The 12,535-nt window shown below is 37.8% G+C and overlaps 1 protein-coding gene across 1 annotated transcript; it reads right to left on the bottom strand.

Moving 5' to 3' along the window:
* Positions 1-6,491: 6,491 nt before the first annotated feature.
* On the bottom strand, positions 6,492-8,942 carry IZUMO3 (IZUMO family member 3). The gene is given in 9 exon segments (XM_032633919.1): positions 6,492-6,538; positions 6,541-6,623; positions 6,974-7,064; positions 7,489-7,569; positions 8,026-8,043; positions 8,260-8,349; positions 8,498-8,572; positions 8,710-8,860; positions 8,862-8,942. Coding segments are annotated over 9 exon segments (717 nt in total).
* Positions 8,943-12,535: the final 3,593 nt, after the last annotated feature.

The raw sequence follows: 12,535 nt of genomic DNA on the forward strand, positions 1-12,535 counted from the left end.
CAAAACCTGCCAAGTACAAGAGGGGTACTTTAAGAAGTACACTCTGATAAGTCTTAGAACTGACAAGTAACTTGAGGAATAAAGAGAACTCTTTGAATGTAACAACTAAGAGATCAGTGACAACCTTAGAGCAATTTCCAATTGGTGGTGAGGAGCAGAATGCAGATTGTGGTGAATTGAGGGGAGAACAGGAATGAAGAAATAGTCATGAGATATAGAGTGCTTTTTAAAGAAGTTTGGCAGGGAGGTCTAGGGTGGTAGTTCGAAGTGGGTAAAGGATGAACAAGGGCTTCCCTGGTGGCGCAGTGGTTAAGAATCTGCCTGCCAATGCAGGGGACATGGGTTCGAGCCCTGGTCTGGGAGGATCCCACATGCCGTGGAGCAACTGGGCCCATGAGCCACAATCACTGAGCCTGCACGTCTGGAACCTGTGCTCTGCAACAAGAGAGGCCGCAATAGCGAGAGGACCGTGCACCGCGATGAAGAGTGGCCCCCGCTTGCCACAGCTAGAGAAAACCCTCGCACAGAAACGAAGACCCAACACAGCCATAAATAAATTAATTAATTAAATTAAAAGGATGAAGAAAAGAGGCTTTAATTTATAGTAATGGACACTAAGAGTAAAGACCTAGTATTGAGGAAGAGAAAGGAGACAAATGATGGGAGATAAATAATGAAGGAATGTTCTAGAGGAGGCTACAGGTCAGGAAGTATAAATCATAAAGCATTTGCCTTAGGTGCAAGAAGGTACAACCTCCGTTTGAGTCAGGATGTAGGGGAATGAAGTTAGAAAGACTATTAATAATTGGAAATTAAGAAGCTTCCAGTATTAAACCAGCTGTTGTTTTATCTTGTTAGTTAGCTTTTATTTTTTATGTTTTGAGCACCTTAATTAGATTGACTAGCACCTTCTAACGTTACCTCTAGATAAAGTAAATTATTAAATTTTTATACAGTAAAAGCTAAGTGGAACCTCACCTCTGACCCCTTTTTCCTGAAAAAAAAAACCTTAGAAAATACTGATTCTTAATAAAGTAACCCCAAGAATGATGGGGGGGTCAGAAATTGCACCAACTATGCCAGGTTCACAGACTCAGAGAAATATGTTCCCCTAATGTTTGATTTGTATATCCTAGGGAAATGCTAGAAATAAACTCATGCAGGGTTGACATCGGGACATTGGAGTATATGTTAGTTCTTAAAATATAATTGTTCCAGTAATAAAATTATTTGTATTGTTTCACTAAGCTATAAATGAGGTTTGGGTTGAGGATTTGCTTGTTGGAAAGGTGTTTTTACATATCTTTTTAAAAAAAATATTAACTGTTAGCTCAAGCTTAAATTAGGATTGTAAGCAATTAATTTTGTATTTGACATTTGAAAATATAAGTACCACATGACCTTTCCTAGTAGATGAACATATAGTTTAATTAGGTAATCTTCATGTTATTGTACTGTAAACACATAGAAACACAAAACAACCAGCTGCTCCTCGTGTTGGTGATTCTAGAAATGATAACGATCAAACTCTGGATTTATATTATAAAGCAATTTCAGTAAATTGTGCAGATGGAAGGGTCACAAATTTGAAACACATAGTCAAAGCTGATGGGAGTTCAGCCCAAAGGCAGCATCTCAAATAAAGGTTTTCCAAGGAGTAAGACTATACAAAACAGGTTGGATTTTTAGGTGTCTTAATATTGTAAGTATCTTAATATTATAGATATCTTAATAACATAATATTGCTGGCTGTTCCTCTCAGCCCACTTAGAATTATATTTTAATTTTACTATCATATGGGGATCTTTAGTATCCTATCGTTGGTCTTCATCACTTCTTTACCTTTTCACCTGGATGATCTTCTTAGTCATATTTTCAGGTTCACTATTCTGTTCAAGTGTTGTTTTAAAATATGTTTCATTAGCTTTGATCTTCTTGCTATATATTCATATATATAAATTCAAACACTGAATGGATGTCTGTTTTTGACACCCAACAAAATTGATACTTAGTATTTTCAAAACTGAAATTGGGCTCTTTGCATCACAACCGCTTGTTCTCCTGTATTCCTTGCTTTAGTGAAGGAAACAAGCAAGCACCATGCGCTTAAGGTGGGAAGAAATCAGAGTTTCACCATTCAGGTAAAAATCAAAGTCAGCATGTTGTGTCTCATTTCAGGTTTTTCCTTAAGCATGGCATTTTTTCTCAGTAGTGCTCATACCATTTTAAAATTTCTTTAAAGAACATTGGCAATGTGGGTTATTTTTTCTTCCTATGTCAGTATTGGTAATTTGTACTTTTAATAAAAATATCCTTTCATCCAAGTTTTAAATGTTATAGTTGTTTAAAAGAGTCTCTTAAGATAAAAATAAATTCTATCTATAGTTTTGATCCTTTTATTTCTACCTTTTTAATGTATCTTTAAAATTTTCTGTTCTGTGTGGATGAAGACTTTTATTAGCATCTGGTGTTATCTCTTTATTTTCTGCTTTGCATTTCATTAAGATACAATCTAATTTTCCCTCTTTGTGCGTGTTTTGAGTTTACTTTGTTCTTTTCCTAGCTACTTTGAATGCCCTATTCATTATTATTATACTTTTTCATCTTTATGATATTTGATGAATAGAAGGTTATAGTCTCAAATGCGTATAATTAGCTACTCTCCACAACACTTGATAGGTGATGTTTTGTAATTGTTATTTTTATGTGTTCAACTTGACTGGGCTAAGGGAAGCCCAGAGAGCTGGCAAAATATTGTTTCTGGGTTTGCCTGTAAGGGTAATTTTGGAAGAGATTAACATTTGAATTAGTAGACTGAGTAAAAAATATCTGCCCTCACCAGTGTGCGTGGGCATCATCCAATCCATTGAGGGCCCCGATAGAACAAAAAGGTGGAGGAAAAGCACATATTCTCTCCCTCCGTCTTTCTGCTTCCCTCCCTCCCTCCCTCCCTCCCTCCCTCCCCCCCTCTCTCTCTCTCTCTCTCTCTCTCTCTCTCTCTCTCTCTCTCTCTCTCTCTCATGGTCAACAGACCGTGACCTCTGTTTTCTCCTACCCTCAGCCATGGGATCTCCTGGTTCTTGGGCTTTCCGACTCTAGGGCTCATACCAGGTAGATCACCCTGCTTCTCAGGCCTTCAGACTCTAAGTGAATTATATCACTGGCTTTCCTGGTTCTCCAACTTGCAGGCTGCATATGATGTAATATTTTAGTCTCCATAATGGTGTGAGCCAGTTCCTGTAATAAATCTCCTCTTACATATCTATCTATATCTATCTTATTAGTTCTGTTCCTCTGAAGAACCCAGACTAATACAGATTTTGGAGTTGAGAGTAGTTCTAGAGGAATATAATTTTAAGGATGAGTTTTCAGAATTGCTTTTGGGCTTTTTGAATTAGCTCTCTAGTCCTATTACATTTAAAGTTGCTGATGACTTACTGCCAGTAGTAAAGACAGCACTGACAGTCCTCAGCATGAACTGTTTATAGAGTTATGTAAAACATCTCCACTTGATACTCCTAATCAACGACTTATAAGAAGCAAGTTAGGTGATTCTGTATATGATACTTTCCATCATTTTTCAAAAATTAAGTAATGTGATGATGTTGATTGGTTGCTCCTCTTTTTCTGGACAAAATGCTAAAAGGATGAGCTCCGGGATTCAAATTCTCAGCTCAAACCCTATATATGTGACCTATGAGCTCCTAGGTGTGCTCTGAGGAAGAGCCTTATCTCCTATAGCTCCTATAGTTGAAATTGCTGAAAATAAAACACAGGACCTTATCCTGCTATTGGCTGAATTACAATTCAAGTAGAATCCCAGCCTTGTAAGGTGTCTATTGTTAAAGTGAGGGGATTGATTAGGAAAGAATGGGATCCTGTAAGTTGGGGTGGGGGTATGTGGGCAGATTCTGATGAAGCACATATAATAATTCTCACTTCAGATATTCCAGTCCTGAACACTATCTCTTACACATGGGAGAATCAATAAGTAGATATTTATTGCACAGATGGTTATTGCAGCATTATTTATACTGACTAAAAAAAGCTAATGAAGAGAATACCCAAAATAGAGGAATGTTAGAATAATTATGGTACGATGCTATTGTGTGCAACTGCCAGAAAGAGTGAATAGATGTTGATACCAGTTAGCTGAATTTCCACAAAGTATTTAAGTGTGAAATCAACATGCGTTAGTGTGCATAATTTTTAATAGCAAAACAATTACATGTGTAAATGTATTTGTATGTATGTATGTGTATCTGTTTACTTATAACCATTTAGGTTTGGATAAAATAATGAAAGACATATCCTTGTCAACCTAGGTTTTCTAGAAGAGAGTGATGAGAATGAAATACAAGAGGAGTGGGGAGGGGACAATAAGCCAATATGACAAGAAATTTAAAAGGCTGCACTAAAGCAAAGAGACACAAAAACACAAAATCTAGCAAGTATGTTATCGTATTTGTATAATTATCTATAATGAAAGATAAGTATAAAAACCATAATTTATAAAGACCATGAAAGGAGTTAGTCTCAAGAATTATTTGGTAAGGTGAGCCTTAAATCGTTGGAAAATGATAGGTGCCAACAACACGATTATTTTTAACATGAAGTTCAAATCTAGCAACTGAGAGATATTAATGTTCAGGTCCTCCTCAAGTATATTCTGATTCATTCAATATTTCATTAATATAGCAGCAACAACAAGCAAGTACTCAAAGATCTACAGTGGGTGAAAGATTTGCAAACACTTCTACCCACCACTAAAGCAGGACCTATTCTCCTACTGCTAAACTGTGGTGTTTTTCTTTTGAAATAAGCTTCCAGAATAAAAGGACACAAAATAGAGTGGAAAGTTCATGTATTTTAGGGTTAGCCAGGCCTCAGTTTTATTCCAGGCTTTGCCACCACTGTCTGTAATCAAGTTGATGTTGACAGTAAACCCACACTTATTATCTTTCCATTAATCTGTCTTTCATAACTGCATGTCTATAGCTGTGAGTTCCAGTCAGATGGTGTGAGTAAGCACAGGTTAGCCACAAGGGGAGTTTATCATAGCCTAGATTAGTCGCTGTGGGACCTCGAGTTAGATATTTTCCTGTTTCCTCATCCGTAATGCGGAGGTAAATAGCAATATTACTCAAAAGATTATTGTAAGGGCTTCTCTGGTGGCGCAGTGGTTGGGAGTCCGCCTGCCGATGCAGGGGACACGGGTTCGTGCCCCGGTCCAGGAGGATCCCACATGCCGCAGAGCGGCTGGGCCCGTGAACCATGGCCGCTGAGCCTGTGCTCCACAACGGGAGAGGCCACAACAGTGAGAGGCCCGCGTACCACAAAAGAAAGAAAGAAAGAAAGAAAGAAAAAGATCATTGCAAGAGTTCAATTAGATAGTAGATGTAAAGCACTGATTAGGGTAGTATACACATTAAAAAGTGTTCAATAAGAACAACTAGACTAAGACAGTAATATCTAATTCAGTCATAGACCATAGATTTAGGGAAAAATGACTGGGACAAATCTCACCTCAGGACTAATATTTTGGACTTTGTGTGTGTGCATGTGTGTGTGTATGTGTGTGTCATATCATGATGAAGATTGAGTGTTATGAATTGCCAAGGAATTTTCCACATTGAACCTAATAAGTATGGAAACATAGATAAATATAGAAAGGTGGAAATAAAAGCAAACTTAGAAATTTAAAAATTTTCCTGATTAAAGACATTAATGAGTTTCCAACCATGAATTCTTTTTTTTAGGGTGATTACAAGGAACTTTATTCTTATTTATAATAAGTCGAACATTGATTTACATCATAGAAAAAGACAGGTTTAGGAAAAAGATAGTGTTCTGTTCTGCAAGTATAAATTTTCCATCTATGTCATCATTATCCTAAATGTAGTCTACACTATTAAGAAATTGATTCCACTTCTCTTATTTTGCCTTTTTTTTTAAACAGAAGAACCATACTTTAAATCTTGTTGGTAATAGTTACACACATTAAGATGTGGAAATATTGTATTTAGTATACACTTCAAAATGCCATTTTATTGATAACTACTTTTGAAAAAATATGTTTGATTTCTTAATAAGTTGACCAATCAATGGAATGATTTTAGAGTAAACTTCTTGAATAAAAATAAAACTTTTTTCCAAGCTGATAGGATGCTTAGACTGATAGGATGAGAAAAAAAGCTGAGTCTTTGTTACGTTTTCTGTAGAATCTTAGACAACCATGCATTCTTTACTGTCATGCAGCGTATCATCTTTTATGTGCATTGTAGCATACCAGCATTACTTTCTGTACAACTTCCAGTAAATCATTTGCTTCCATTGCTTCAGGTTATCAGAAAGGGTCTTTACTAGAGAAACTCTTAAGTTCAGTTTTAGAATACTCTGACTTTATGACTGCAAAAGAGCTTAATTCCCGGTTTTCTACTGAGTCAACACGTAAGAGAATTATGAAAGACCTTCTGGCTGTGTCTCTGTATTTATTTTCTGCCTCCAAAATCTTTCTCCTTCTCATCCATTATCCCTATTCTTCAAGTTTCTTCTCCAAGTATTTCTTTAATGACCTTCGTATTGCCTTCATTTTCCTCCGATGAGAGATGCAAAAATGGAATCTAGACTAGAGAAATAAGATAATCCCAACTTCAGTACTAGTAGCCCAACTCTTTAAAAAATTGTAACAGTTGTTTTTTCTTCCTTTTTTGAATTCCTCTACAAAAGTTTTTCTCATACTTCATTGTACCTCCTCCATTTCCTATGTTCTCGTGCTTCATTGTACCTCCTCCATTTCCTATGTTCCAACTTTTATCCCATCAAACTTTATCTCATTCCTGTTAGTATGAGATCCCAGATTTTGAAATGACTTCTTTCCCATTATTTCCATTGGAAGGAAGGGGAAGATTGGGCAGTCTCTTTGCCAAAGAAATGCTTGACCCAGTGTTTGTTTGGAGGAAGGAAAACTCACAGTAACAAAGCACCTCCCAATATTACACCTTCTGCTAGTAATATCAGAAATAGTGTGAACTCTTGATTCTCAGCCTTCTTTGGATCATCTTCTGAAAGAAGAAAGGGCAAAAAAGAAAGTGAATTTTGGAGAAGGAAATTAGTAACTTGAGAACTTTATCCATGAGAAGACTCTTTTTAACCTTAAAAATTGCCCTGTTCACCACTTACATCACTGTTCCCTGGTTATTCTGATCTTTATTAATTACTTAGACTCCTAGGCTCTACAAAACTTTTTCTCTTACTGCCCCTAGCCTAATTTCTCCACCTTTAGTACAGCTTTTTCATTTCTAAGCTCTTCAGTTATCCAGTGCCTGGTAATTCATACTGGTACAAATTTTGTCCAGCATCTTAGCTCTTATTTGTGGCATTAGTATGACCTACAGAGAAGGTGATCAACAAATATTTGTGGAGTAAATCAGTGAAGAACTCCTTGATCCTTGGCCTTTCAAAATGCCACACTACAATCTTTGTTACCTGCACAATATTCTCCTTTGAAGCACCGAGTGGTGATGCGAAGACAGGTCCAACAATCCAGGATAGGGCCTTCAGTCACGACTGATAGAGAGAAGAAAGATAGTTGGAAGGGAGCCATGGCATGGAGTTTCCTTAGCTCAGACACCAAGTATGGGTTAGATCTCAGGCATTTCCATTGGTTACATTGCTGTGACTTTCTTCTTCCCCTAGCAATCAATTTTTTTGATGGGTCAAAACCCTAAATAATTTAAGTCAGATCTCTGGGAAGAAGTAGGAAAATGATGGCTCAGCTTATATTGGTGCTTTGGGTTATAAACTATACTATAGAAGGCCTCTTAGCACCTCTAAAATCTCTGGGGTGTCTGAGATTTTATAAACTATATTTTGTTGTCAGAGATCGTTGATATTCCCCCTTGTAGCCAATAGCTCTAGGAATTGTGTTCTCAACGTGACAAGTAGAAGAGATAGGGTCATATAGAGCACAGGAGATGGGAAAATATGGCTGAAACCTCAAGACATCACATATACTGTACGTACCATAATCTTCAGAACAAGCTAAAAGAGAATCAGAAAGATCTAATGAGCTTAGAATCAACTTAGTGTTTGCCATATTTATACCCAAGTCATCATTATTTAGTTACCCATTAAGTTCCAGCCACCCCTCCACCCATTCTAAATTATTCTAATGTGAAATCACATTCCTCCTCTCACCCCTCCTTTCCTCTTCTTTTCACATAATTTCAGTGTTGTTAGATAGACATCTTATATTACCAACTTCAGAGAAGTTCTTTAATAGTTCTTTCAGTTTGGATTCCAGGTTTTGGTGGACATCGAGAAGATTGACTTGAAGGATAAGGGCACCTAAAGAGGGGTGGAAGGGACATCAGAAAATAGGGGTGGCCTATCCCTTCATAATTTAATCCTAATTGTTTTGCCTTGTTTTCCCCAGTGAATTTTTCTCATACTTTCTTGGGTAGTCCAGTCTCTTAACATTGAAACAGTACCTCACCTTTCCATGTTTCATTGCTCAGTTTATAAAGTTCATTCTTCAGCCACGTTCTCAAATTGACAACCTTTTGAACAGCTAGAGAGGAGGGGTGAAGGAACATGTGGGAGAATAATTACATTTATGGAGGAAATTATGTGGGCCCAGGTGCTCTCTTCCCTACCTCCCTTCTCCCTTCAACCCCCCAAACTCTCAGGGACTTGAGCTTCCCTCACCCAGCACCCGAAGCATCTTGTCACTGTGGGAGACCTTGAAGCTTAAATGGATCATCTTCTTAATCTGCCGTTCAAGCAGATGAGTTCGGCCAGGGACTTCTGAGGGTACCAGCTTTACCAGCAAGGACTTAGTATCCTCGATGAATTTGGGGGTCACATTCCAAACAGCATTTGACCCCGTGGAAGGCTGCCAGGGACAGGGGCAGGAGCAAGAGCAGCCGCAGGTCCCCCATTTCCTTGCCCCGACCACCCTTGCCTCAAGATCAGGTTGTCCTGGCAACTAGTTCACCAAGTTCCCTTTCCTTCAAAACTCCAGGAATGAGAGCCTCGTCCTGGATAGTCTGACTCCACCTTCCCCTCTGTTTCCATCCCACTTCTAGGCAATCTCATTTCTCTAAGGATCTTCAGTTTTCTGACTTTTATCCTTCATTCCAGAGAGGGAACTTCCAGCGGGGGAGCAGATACCTGAGTTCTGAGTGTGGAACAGAGAGAGAGAGAGAAGTCTTGTGCTCACACAAGCAGAGTTCCGTGCATGGAGATATCTCAGAAAAAGTCTTTAACTCCTTGCCTTACTGTGTTCTTAGTAAATTCCCACACTCCTGCTGATCATTGAAGTAGTATCTCAATAGCAGTGGGTGTTGGAAGAGATCTCTTAGGACTTTAGATTGCTTAACCCAAGCTCTGCTTTTATAGAAGAGGTAAGAAAAACTTGGAATATTGAGCTTCTTGGGGTCCCAGTCCCTGACGTTAGCAGTATTGTTGAAAATTAGCAATGGGGGTCTGCATATAATTCATAATCATTGATAATAATGATTTTGATACAATTGATAATTCCTCAGAAATTTAGGCTACCTTTGTTTGTAGGAATATTTCTCCAGCTATGCTCTATAACCTTTTTATATATCATTCTTCTTTTAGAGAATCTGGAGCCAGGAGACTAGAAACAACAGTTGAGGAATACATAGTGATGAGTGAAACTCCAGTAGTGTTCAGGGTTCTTTAACAGGCACCTCTTGAAAGTGCTGATGACACACTTTGTGTAACATATAAGAAAATAACTACAGTTATCATGGGCTGTGTTCTCAGGACACTTCCATGGAATGTGGACAAATAAACATGTTTTTCCTTCAGTTTAAGGCTCTTTGAATAAGAATTTTCTTTGTTATATGAAGAAATTAAGGCTGCTTTGCAGACTTTCCAGAGTACTAGTTACCTCTTTTATAATATGTTGCATGTATGGCTGTGACCCCTGGAAACTAGGAAACCCTGGGATCTTCAAAGGTTGGTGGTAGATTTTAGACGTAAGGTATGGGAGAGTCCTGGGGTAGAAGGTTGTGAGGGAAGTTAAAAGAACTACCACTAATTATATGCCTTCCATGTGCCTGATTTTGTCTTAAAAACACTGTAGATGGAATGTCCCAAGTCCTCATGGATGGCACAACAATACTTGGAGAGATTATTTCCATTTTATAGATAAGAAACTGAGGCTTAAAATAATTCAGCGGTTAGGGATCTGGATTCAAACTCATGTCTGTTTAACTCTAAACTCTATATACTTTATCTACTGCCTCAGTATTTTCTGGGATAAAACAGAAAACAATCTCTTGGAATTTGATAAATTAGAAGATGGTGGTGGGGAGGGAGTATAATTCAAATCCTTTGATGTTCCAGAACTGGCACTTCTCCACTCTGGTTTTATGTTCCCTTGGCTAGATGATCTCATCTTTAGATGACCCCCAAAGGATTTTCACAGGCTGAGGTCTGAAGGTATGTGTGGTAATGGTATTAAAGTAACTCCGGAAACCAAAGTTGGAGACTAAGAGGGTTAAGAAACTTGGCAGGCAGGTGGCCAAGTATGAGGAAAGACTATTCTTCAAGAGAAAACACATGTTATAGATGAGATATTTTCCAGTTAACAATACGTGCCTTTACTTTTGGATTAGACAGCTTAAAGGGAACACTTCATCATACTACGGAATAATTCTACCTCATTCCATGGCACATTTTCTTGACCTTGACCTAGTGACCCATCTACCATCTTTGTTCTTGCTTTACCCTCCCAGCTTAATTTGCAACCCAAGATTTTTAGGGTGAGAGAAAAAATAATTTGAGTTTTGTATAGTCTTGGGAAGACTGGAAATAACAAACCATTTCCTAAACAGACAGGTAGAGCTTGAAATTGAAAGGTGCATGTAAAAGGGGAAACAGTGGAGGAACTATCATTTTCATGGAGTAAACAGTAGACAGAAAACAACAATGTGTGCTAAGGTAAAGAAAGAGATACACACAGAGGTCTGGGGAAGACAGAACAGCACTAAGTCTGGAGGAATTCTTTATAGAGAGGCCAGGTCCAGGAGACTAGAAACAATTAATGAATATATGGTTATGAGTGGGACCCAGTAATGTTCAGGAGCCTTTAGGGGAAGCATCGTGAAATTACTGATGATGGTGTATATAACATGTAAGAAAATAACCACAGTTAACATGGGATAGTTCTTTGGATTTTGTATATGAAAAGTATTTTAGCTTTGGAAAAGAAGAGCTGTCTGGAAATTGATTAATAATATAATGATCACATTACCTAATTAAAATAATAGTACTTGTGTCAGGGAGGCAAAAGGCTAACACCCAAATCCTAGAGTGGTAATGCTAGTGTTTGGTTTGGATCAGCATCAAGGGGGTATGATTTATGGTCAGTGTGAATCTGTAGAATAGCTACCTGAGCTCCGTATTTGCCTCAAATAGTATAAAAGATACATAACAGCACATGCATTCGTAATATTGTACCAAATATATATTTGCTTGTTTGTTGTTCTTACAGAGATAAGGTATTCATGGGCAGCGTTGTGGGGTTTTTTTTGTTTTTTTTTTTTTGTCATACAGCACTATCAATTAGAGAGTCCCTCTTTTAAGGGCTAGAACCAGATGTGTTGTAACATTTGGCCTTTTTTACAAGTCATATAATGCACTGAGGTTTAAAATCTGAAGAACAAGTTTCATAAAGAAGAGCGAGAAGCTTCTCACGGTAATTTGCCCACGTTCCATGGTGGATCCCAGATCCATATAAAAAATAAAAATAATGAATCTCTGTCCCTAAAGCTTCTTACATCATCTTTTCTCCTGGGTTATCTGTCCCAGCTGAGCCCTGCTGCATTGCTTTTCTTATCGCTTCACTTGATTATCTACAAGTTTGTCAAATGATCTGGATATTTCTTATAGTCAGGTGATGTTAACTTCTTTCCTGATTGTAAACTGAGACTAGGAAGCCATTATTTGATATTTGGCTATGTTATAAATTATCTTTCTAGGCAGTATAATAATCATAGGTTTAAATATTTAAATAATTACTATGTGCCAGATATTTCACATGTAAAATAATTTCAATATTTTCTGTATTCCTGTTCATTTACATTCCATTGTCATTAAGCCAATCTCTCCATATTCTACTCATCTTTTAGGAAAAGTCATAAGGTTTGAGCCTGGAAAACTTTGAAGAAATCTCTACCTGATAGGAAATCAAACTAAAAGTTGATCCAATCAGTAGGGATTGTGGGAAGAATGAGGGGGAGAGAAGTAAAGGAAGCAGAAGATGTGTGTCACAACCTCTTCTCTCTGGGAAAGTCCCAGGAGGGAAGATATATTAGGTTAAAGGAAATAATGAGGGGAGAGAAGCTTTTGCCTTGCATCCTTTAGCAGCTCTGAAAACTACACCATTACCCACACGCAGATAATAGTACCTAAGGAAAAGCCTGTAGGACTGGATAATAGAAGACACTCCTGAGGCAGTGCCAGTTCCCACATGGCATGGAAAAACAAATATGTTCCC

The sequence above is a fragment of the Phocoena sinus genome, chromosome 6, assembly GCF_008692025.1.
Source record: "Phocoena sinus isolate mPhoSin1 chromosome 6, mPhoSin1.pri, whole genome shotgun sequence".
In the NCBI taxonomy this organism is placed as follows: domain Eukaryota; kingdom Metazoa; phylum Chordata; class Mammalia; order Artiodactyla; family Phocoenidae; genus Phocoena; species Phocoena sinus.